We start from the raw sequence: 10,000 nt of genomic DNA, 5'->3' as shown, positions 1-10,000 counted from the left end.
TTTGAAATGTTGCAAATGTTACAGTCCTGCTGTGACGTGTTTAAATCGTTCCCTACAATTTTAAAATTTGGCAAATATTTAAAATTCGAAGTTGCTTTTCCCCAGACCTAAATGTCCAAATTTCTGCTCTCAGAAGAAAACTAAGACAGAAGCTTAAAGGACAAGATTTCAGCACAAATGAATTGAATTCAAACAATGATATACTAATTCATACCAAGATTGCTAAATTAAGCAGCAATTGTTCTAAATTTAAGAGACAGGAACTATAGAATATTCAGCATTTTTTGCTTGTAAAAAAACTGTCTGAAATTATTCTATCATTCTCACAAAAGTTGCTCAAATTTCCTATGAATAAAATTGATCAACAATCCACAAAAGCTTTCAACTCTACGGCAATTTAATCTATCTATTTAATCTTTCATTTATCATAAAAAGTTACGTTTAATCTTACAAAATTATAGAAAAGGCACAAAACTAACAAACAAAACGTAGGCCTTTTCTTGACTGCTAGCGTCTTTTATACTTCTAATTCTTACACTTAAAACAGAAACCACACTATCTCTTTGTTTATTTAACCCAGAAAACTAACTTTAGCTGCAAAATGTATCTCCATATTTATAGATTATTTAGATTAAAACTACCATTTTCTGCTTTATTTCCATGTAGAAAACACCAGTTACATATTTATTTTAAACTAAAGGCCTGAAATTATGAACGCAAACTCTGACTAAGACAATTTTAGGTATTTTAGACATTATTTTGAACCTTTTTTAGATTACATTTTGATAAAATTTTATTATACACAATAAAACATAGCTCAAACTAAATACAAACCCTGCTTTCCAAATCACATAATTTTTCTTTTTACTACACTACATACTAAAGTACAGAAGAGTTTTAGTCTTTTTACTACACTACATACTAAAGTACAGAAGAGTTTTAGGGCCACAGACAGGAGAAAAAAAATCAGATAAGGAAGATTTTTTTTTAAATTATGTCAAGAAATGTCAAGAATAAAGACGAATACTCCAAAATGCTATTGGAGTTAGTGGGGGCATGTATGTATTTTCAGCATACTACAATTGACGTGCATGTATTGGGACATCCTAAATCTTTTTCTGGCGTGCTAAATAGTAGGGAAGTATAGTGGATTGGAACGCATGGTTAGTATAATAAAGTTAAGCATCAGGAGACACACAACGACCAATATTGACTAAAAATAATTAAGCTTCACGACACTTTTTACCTCCAATTTCATTATTCTACCTCTTGATTTTACTTTTTAAATCTATTTATCAATAATTGTCTCTGTATTTCTTTTAGTAAAACCAATTTTGAAGCAACCCTATAAGGATGCGTTCCAATAGCCATACTACCATGTTATTTAGTATACAAGGAAAGATTTAGGGTGTCCCAATATACATGGATGTAAAATGCAGTATGCCAAAAATTACATGCAGATAAAACATAATTTTTTTAATCTATCTATCTATCTATCTATCTATCTATCTATCTATCTATCTATCTATCTATCACATTTAAAAGTAAAATAAACTCACTTTTTAAACCTCTTGCGGTGAAGAGAAATCCCCTCCTTGTCGTGTGTAAGGGTCCCACCAAGATTGGCATCCAATGGTCCCGATAGATAGATAGATGGATGGATAGATGGAAGGATGGATGGATGGATAGATAGATGGATGGATGGATGAATAAAAAAGGCCTATGTTGTATTTCTATGGAGTAAAACGAGAGCTATATGATAGAGTAGTTATCGGGACACGCTCCTGTAGTAAGACTGAAGTTACCCGCTCCGTTTCACTGGGGTCAGAAAGGCCCGGGGTTTGAGTGGGTAGAGGATGACAAAAAGAGAGAGAGAGAGACTGTGTGTGTGATAGAGAGAGAGAGAGAGAGAGAGAGAGAGAGAGAGAGAGAGAGAGAGAGAGAGAGAGAGAGAGAGAGAGAGAGAGACTGAGTAGGGGGAGAGAGGGACAGAGAGAGAGAGTGAGAGAGAGAGAGAGAGTGTGTAGGGGGAGAGACAATAGAAATTGTTGCCACCTCACTTTGCTTCAACCCTCGCAGTTAAAATTGTTATGTTAATGAGCAGGAGATATTTTAGCCGGACAGCAGATCGAGACAGAGAAATGTTTATATTCTCCTGAGGCCGGAGATGTTTGAAAACTTGGGCTGTACGGAAACAATTATGATGAAGATTATAAGTATTATTATTATAAGAAATGTATTGAATTTTAGTTTTGAAATGTATTGAAATTTGTTGAACATTTTTTAGTACACAATGTAAAATCGGCTAGAATACTTCTGGACTAAAAAAGTTAATAGAAGTCTGTTGACAAGAATATTTAAGTTCATTTATCAATTAGACTAAATTAACCTTAAAGGAATACTTCACCCATATGGAACCAGCGTTCAATCATTATAAAATCGCTATTATAATATAAAGAATGAGGTTTTTTCTTCCCTCAGTCTTCCCTTGGCCCAGCTGTCCTGTTAATCCTAACCCTTACTGTGATGTCACAAGAAGGAAACTGTAGGGTTAGACAGTGAGACCATAAAACACTCTTTCTGCCTTTCCTCAGGCTAGGATGATCCGATTTCTAAAATGTTTTGCACATTTATACTACATAGGATCTCAGAGTTCAATACACCTTCATATTCCCACCGGTGAAGTAGGTCTTTAGGTCTAACGTGTGAATAAGACAAAGCAGACGTGATTAGGCAAAAATAAACAGCACATTTTATACAAGCAGACAGAAGATAACCTTCCATTACAGGCAAAAAATACATGATTATGGACATGGATAGTCACTGATACAACTATCATTACATCTGTCTTATTCTTCCATTAGGAAATTGGGTTTTTCCCCCTTAAATTTCTATCATAAATACATAATTTCAGTCAGATTCAGCTAAACTTGGCAAGCAGAGATTGTAATTCGTCTATAAGTGCTTTACGTTAAAAAACCAGCATTCGTTTTTTAATAATTTTTTTTAATAAGCATATTATGTTTTCCACAAAAGGTAGAGTCAGTGATTCTGGAGAACGCTTGTCGTCAAAATCACTTTCTGTCAAAATATCTCCTCATGATCTGTCTGCTACTAGTCCGTTACTGTGTGTGCACTGAAGAAGAAAGAAAATGCAGCATAAACACACAGCCTAGGCTCTGTAAACTGACATGTTGCTAGCAGGTGTTTGCCCTTTTGTTTGTAGAACTGATTTTGACAACAAGCATTCTCCGGAATCACTGACTACACCTTTAAAGCTGGGGTGGAGGATTTGGGGAGAAAATGGCAGTTGGGATAGAGATTCGAATCCAAATACCTCAACCGCTCCACTTGTTCTCTTTGGTCCCTCCCCTATGGTCCCTCCCTGACACGCTCTACACCAACAAAGTCGTGCCAAAGTGCACGGACAGTCCCAACAGCCAATAAGAACGGAGAATCGGAGCCTCGCTCTGATTGGTCAAAGTGTACAGCTCATGTTAACTTTGACCAATCAGAAATCACTTACCCCAGCTTTAACTGGAAAATGTAAGCAGCAGGAGGAATCATTTAGCAGTTTTCTGGCCCTCACATAACATTATAAACTTTCCATATAAACATTCAAATTGCATTTTTCTACGATCGTTCTGTAATCAACATCACTGTCATTGTGACCTCGTGGTTGAGAGACGGTCAACATTAGTGCAGAAGCCTCAACTTTCTAATACAAACAATATTCGAAAAAAATTAAAAGAAAGTCAATGAAACGAATCACAACAGCCAAAATCTTCTCAGGAAAAAGAAAACATGGAAGTCGACAGTTTGTAGAGTCCAAAAAACACACAAAAAAATATTTTTTTTTGGCATTTTTCGAGTGTCCATTTTAAGTTTTGTATCTGACTGGAAGAAACGTCACAAAGTGGGAAGACATTTTTTTAAAACAACATTGATACAGGCAGTAAGCTCAGGTTAAATCAGGTTAGGAACATATTTGCTTTTAAATGCTGCTTTCAAGGTCCAAGTCCAAAGTCTGGAATTTCCAACTAGTAGGTAATAAAGCCATGCATTCGTTGTATCCATCATGCAATAGACAGCAAGTGTTGCTTTAACTAAAAAAAAAGGTGCTCCGAGGAACTTTCAGTGTGTGTTAATTCTAGCGCCCCCCTTTGGACAGCAGCGGTAGTGTTTTTACCACACCAGCTGTTGTTCCTGGGTGAGCGTATACCCATGACAAAGGCATTAAGAAAAACTATATAAAAATAGCATTCTTTGCACTGATGGTCTCGTTTGCTGTTACATGTAATTTATGATCATCAGATGAAAAATTAGACTGTTTCAGAAATATTTAAAAGTTCCTCGTAGCACCTTTAACTGCGCATTTTAAATCAATATAATTCACTTGTTTTTACTACCAGAAAGTGCTACTAAAAGCTGGAATTCACCCTGCGTTCCAAATCACATACTTTTTACTACTTGCATACTAAATCAAGCTAGTTTCCATACTAAAAAAATGCAATGGGATTTAATAGGGCATCTGGGTATTTTTTGGCATACTGCTTTTGACATGACATCCTAAATCTTTTTCCTAGCATTATAAATAGTGTATTTTTAGTGTTTGAGAGAGAGTGAATGATCATAACAAATCTTTGAACTAAGATGCAAGCAGAAAAAAAAACCCAAACTTCTCGACTGTCTTTGAACGCAGCATGAGCGACCTGCACATTATCAGCTTGTCATTTCTTGGCAGCTCTCACTCACATACCTTACAGTTACAAGGTCTTATTTTTAGCCTGTTACTCACGGCATTTCTAACTCCAATTTTGGTGCTTTTATAATTTTTTTTTTAACCCTTTTAAGAGCATAGATGCAGTTATGCTCCTATGTCGGACTATATACAGCTCTGGAAAAAATTAAGAGACCACTCCAAATATTCAGTGTCTCTCGTTTTACTATTTATAGGCATATGTTTTGAGTGGAATGAACATTTTGGTTTTATAATATAAACTACTGACAACATTTCTACCAAATTCCCCCTCAAAAAATTGTCATTAAAGAGCATTTTCAATAAGTAATGTAGAGATGAAGATTTAAGAAAAAAATCCAGACTGGTCTCTTAATTTTTTTCCGGAGCTTTACATCACCTTATACATTTATCTAAATCTTGCAGAAATGGTGAAATACTTTAAGATCATTGTTAGTGCTTTTAGATCCTGCCATATGTTGTTGTTGGTGATATTCTAGCAAAATTGAAATGTAATATTCAGAAATCTTCGACTATGATTCAAACAAAATAAAAAATCCCAAACTTCTCGACTGTCTTTGAACGCAGCATGAGCGACCTGCACATAATCAACTTGTCACTTGTAGGACGTCCCCCCCATGGGCCTCGGCCAGCAGCGGACCCGGGTTCGATTCCAGCCCGCGGTCGTTCTCTGCATGTCACTCCCCTCTCTGCCCCATTTCAACTCTGTCTCTACACTATCAATAAAGCATAAAAATGCCAAAAAAAATCTTTAAAAAAAAACCCACTTTTAACTGAACTAAACACTGCAAAAAATGTGGTGACATATTTTAGGAGGAACACGCTTGTCAATACATCTGGATTGTAAGTGCTTTTAAAATTTCCTCACATGCTGCATTTTCAAAAACACTAGCGATTTAACCATCTTCCATTGCTGTGAATGGTGTAAGATATATACAGCTCTGGAAAAAAATAATAATAATTAATTATAAATAGTCAAACGAGAGACACTGAACATTTGGAGTGGTTTCTTAATTTTTTTCCAGAGCTGTTGTATATATATTTTTTTAGATCTTGACGCCATTCAACAACACCAAAAAAAAATAGACCTTTTTTTCTAGTGCACAGGCCAAAATAAACATATTTTTGGGTCTAAATCATTAAAAGAAACACCTGAAATTTGTGAGTAAACCATTTAAAAGGGGAGTGAAAGCCAGCATAATAACGCCACAGGCTTCCTTGACACAATACAAACTAGATTAGGGCCCTTGGGTTGAACATTTCTGTTCAAGCGAAACACACTGTAAAAAATGAAAAAGTTCGGAAAACTAAAATTTTCAACAAAAGATAATTAGTTGACTCAAATGAAGGCAGTCGTCCTTTGTGGTGTGTGTGTGTGTGTGTGTGTGTGTGTGTGTGTGTGTGTGTGTGTGTGTGTGTGTGTGTGTGTGTGTGTGTGTGTGTGTGTGTGTGTGTGTGTGTGTGTGTGTGTGTGTGTGTGTGTGTGTGTGTGTGTGTGTGTGTGTGTGTGTGTGTGTGTGTGTGTGTGTGTGTGTGTGTGTGTGTGTGTGTGTGTGTGTGTGTGTGTGTGTGTGTGTGTGTGTGTGTGTGTGTGTGCGCGTGTGCGTTAGTCTCAAACATCAAAAAATAGCCCTCGGGGATTCCAATTTTTGTTCCACAGAAACTTGAGCGATTATTTTTCACCTTTTGAGTCAGTTACCTTACAATGATGCCACCTAATACATGGGTTGGGTTGGGTGGTCTCTTAGTTACCCCCAAAATATCTTCACAAATTAACACCAAACAAAATTGATCCACGAGTCTTCATTTCGCCGTAGTTTGTCCATCAAATCTAGTCCCACACAGCCTAGCGAACGAACCCAAGCCATGCCCAGAAAAGTTGACATTTGTGTGGGTCAATCAATCAATCAATCAATCAATCAATCAATCAATCATATAGTCAGTCATATAGTTTTTTTAGAGACAGACTTCTGGTCCGGGGTAGGGCTCCGATCCACACCAAAAATCGGGCGGTTGTGAAATCTCCACGAGAAAAACTTCCTTATTTTTCTCTGTACCCGTTGTTGTTGATGACTCCTCGCCGCCTGACCTAGCTTCTGTAATTACTTGATAATAGTGACAATCCCTGCCGTCGTCCGGGTCGTAAGGGGGCGCCAAAATGTCCATAAACGCCGTGGGCCCATCCACCGCGTCAATTTGGTGAATGTTATCCCGATCCGGAGTGAGTATGCACGGGCCGCTTTCCTCCGTGAATTCGCCCTGGGATCGGAGCACGGACCTCTGAAGAAGAGCTCCCATTTGGGGCATGGAAGGAGGGTGAGAGGGGGCGTCCTCCTGGAGCCTGTCGAAGCAGCTGATTCGCACTTTGCCGTATATGACTTTCAGAACGCCGTGCATTCCTGGGTGGTCGTGCAGCGGGATGGACGCGCCACTCTTCAGCAGAAACACCTGAAAAATATATAGAGAGTTGAAAAATGCATTTTATTAAAAAGGTATTACACACACACACACACACACACACACACACACACACACACACACACACACACACACACACACACACACACACACACACACACACACACACACACACACACACACACACACACACACACACACACACACACACACACACACACACACACACACACACACACACACACACACACACACACACACACACACACACACACACACACACACACACACACACACACACACACACACACACACTTAAAGTAGCTACGAGGAACTTTTAAATATTTCTGAAACAGTCTCATTTTTCCTCTGATGATCATAAATTACATATAACAGCAAACGAGACCATCAGTGCAAAGAATGCTATTTTTATATAGTTTTTCTTAATGCCTTTGTCATGGGTATACGCTCACCCAGGAACAACAGCTGGCGTAGTAAAAACACTACCGCTTCTGTACCAAAGGGGGGCGCTAGAGTTAACACACACTGAAAGTTCCTCAGAGCACCTTTAAAGCCTTTGTAATCCCAAATCCACCAAATCCATCTATCTATGTAATGTGGGGAGTTAGTTAAGCATCTATCTATCTATCTATCTATCTATCTATCTATCTATCTATCTATCTATGTCATGTGGGGAGTAAGTTAGTTGCATAATAGTAAAGCATCTATCTATCTATCTATCTATCCATCCATCCATCCATCCATCCATCCATCCATCCATCCATCCATCCATCTATCCATCCATCCATCCATCCATCCATCCATCCATCCATCCATCCATCTATCTATCTATCTATCTATCTATCCATCCATCCATCCATCCATCTATCTATCAATCTATCTATCTATCCATCTATCTATCTATCTCTCTCACGTGGGGAGTTAGTTGCACAAAAGTAAAGCATCTGAAAAGAGTTGGGTAAATGTATATTAAGGCTCCTTTTGCAATATGGCTGACCGACATTTTGCTCAAATAGCAAACAGATTTTTACATTCCCTTGAGCTAACGTTCTGTTATTCTGCATGTTTAAGAGCAGAGGTGCAGAAAATAACATGACCACAAGAAAATGTATGTATTAAAGTTATAGTTCGTAACTTCTGGCACTCCCGTGAGGAATTCTGAGTAGTAACAACAACACTGTCGGTGCATCTACATGAGGTAAAGCCTTCAGTGATGGCACATGGATTTTATACCTTCTGCTGTACGTCCAGGTTTTTTATCTTAGCCATCGCCAAACGAGTTGACACAAAGTTGATTAAGCATATCAGCTCCACAAAACTCTCTCTCTGTATTTCTCAGTATGGCAGCGGTTACAAACTGTCGCACACCCCCCTAACCCCTGACACTAGTGCAGGAGCTCAGAAAAATCCCCAAGAAGAGCCCAAGAAATATTTCAGTTGTTGATTCTACTGCTAAGAAAAAAAAAACCTGGACGTAGCCTACAGCAGAAGGTATAAAATCCATGTGCGATCACTGAAGGCTTTACCTCATGTAGATGCACTGACAGATAGTGTTGTTGTAAATACTCAGAATTCCTCAGTTACGCACTACAGCTTTAAAAAAAAAATACCTTCTGCATTAGCTAGAAATGCTGAACTATTTTAGCAGTGCCATCCTATGCGATCTATTCTAGGCAAGGCAAGTTTATTTCTATAGCACCATTCAGACACAAGGCCATTCAAAGTGCTTTACAGGGGGCAAGATTAAAATACACATTAGCCAACACATTAGAAAAAGCGAATGATAAATGATAGAAATAAAACATTTAAATAAATATAGCCTACTACACACCCCCATACTCATGTAGTCCGTCTCGCAGATATGCATGTAGGTGACGGGCGGAGGGCTCATGTATGGCAGGCACACACTTGGGGCCACACTGCCATGGTCCTCGCTGTTGCTTGTTGGAGAAATGTTCAAATCCACTGCACGTATTTCCGTCATGAGAGAGTTGAGTTTGCCCTGTTGTTCAATGAAAGATTTACTAGCGAGCGGGCAACGAAAGGTCACGAGCGCCTGGCGAGCAATTCTTTGTACGAGTGTGTTCGCCATGTTGATTGTGTCCGTCGCTGGCATCATGCTGTTGAAAACCCTCTCGGTAACGTTTAGGGCTGTCTCCGGTGTCACCTACTGACGGGACGGACAGGCGGTGTCTGTACGTCTGTGTGTCTGTCTGTCTCTGTGTGTATGTGTGTGTGGAGCAGGAGTTAGCTTGTGTGTGTCGCCCCTTTAGCTGAAATATCCAACAAAGAGCGTGTGTTGAGGGGATGGGTCACTCCCTCTTTTATTTACAGTCTATGGTTATTCCAAGGACATGTTCAATTAGGCCTAAAATAATACTCTGGGGCTAATTCACAAGAACCTGACAAAAATATAAAATTAAATAATATAAATCAAACTAAACTTCATATCCTATAAAACTACGTTAATAATACATTAATAAAAAATTACTTTGGATTTCGTTCACCAGAAATTTAATGAATAGACTAACAATTAAATAATATAATATATTTAAAATTTTAAAATATTAATAATTATAACTAATAAATAAAACATTATTCATTGTCTTAGTACAATTTACCTCATAATCATTAAATTTAAAGATAGGCGTTGCACTTTTCCAATGACTTTGTTTTGGACCGAAATAATATCGGAGTGAGACCTCCATCTTTTTCCGTATCTTTGTTCAGCTCAACGTTCATGAAACTAACCGTTTTCCCTCTCTCCTTCTTCACCTGCTCAATCATTTTCTGTCTCTAAAT

At 38.1% G+C, this 10,000-nt stretch overlaps 1 protein-coding gene across 1 annotated transcript; it reads right to left on the bottom strand.

The window, feature by feature from the left end:
• Positions 1-6,349: 6,349 nt before the first annotated feature.
• On the bottom strand, positions 6,350-9,392 carry adob (2-aminoethanethiol (cysteamine) dioxygenase b). Its single transcript, XM_080036935.1, has 2 exons — positions 9,030-9,392; positions 6,350-7,207 (listed from the first exon to the last, which is right to left on the bottom strand). Exons 1-2 carry the CDS (start codon positions 9,315-9,317, stop codon positions 6,716-6,718), a joined length of 780 nt encoding a protein of 259 aa, XP_079893061.1. The 5' UTR covers positions 9,318-9,392; the 3' UTR covers positions 6,350-6,715.
• Between the last annotated feature and the right edge of the window lie 608 nt (positions 9,393-10,000).

Source organism: Ammodytes marinus (genome assembly GCF_949987685.1).
Source record: "Ammodytes marinus genome assembly, chromosome: 11".
Taxonomy (NCBI): Eukaryota; Metazoa; Chordata; class Actinopteri; order Uranoscopiformes; family Ammodytidae; genus Ammodytes; species Ammodytes marinus.
The sequence above is the reverse complement of the archived record's forward strand: the minus strand, read 5'-3'. Positions and strand labels throughout refer to the sequence as shown.

What these genes read in the sequence shown, in the direction of transcription:
- adob (XM_080036935.1), bottom strand. Translation starts at nt 9,317, where the DNA reads ATGATGCCAGCGACGGACACAATCAACATGGCGAACACACTCGTACAA. An exon ending in CGGACTACATGAGTATGGGG is followed by an intron (nt 7,208 to 9,029) that starts GTGTGTAGTAGG and finishes TATATTTTTCAG; the next exon opens with GTGTTTCTGCTGAAGAGTGG.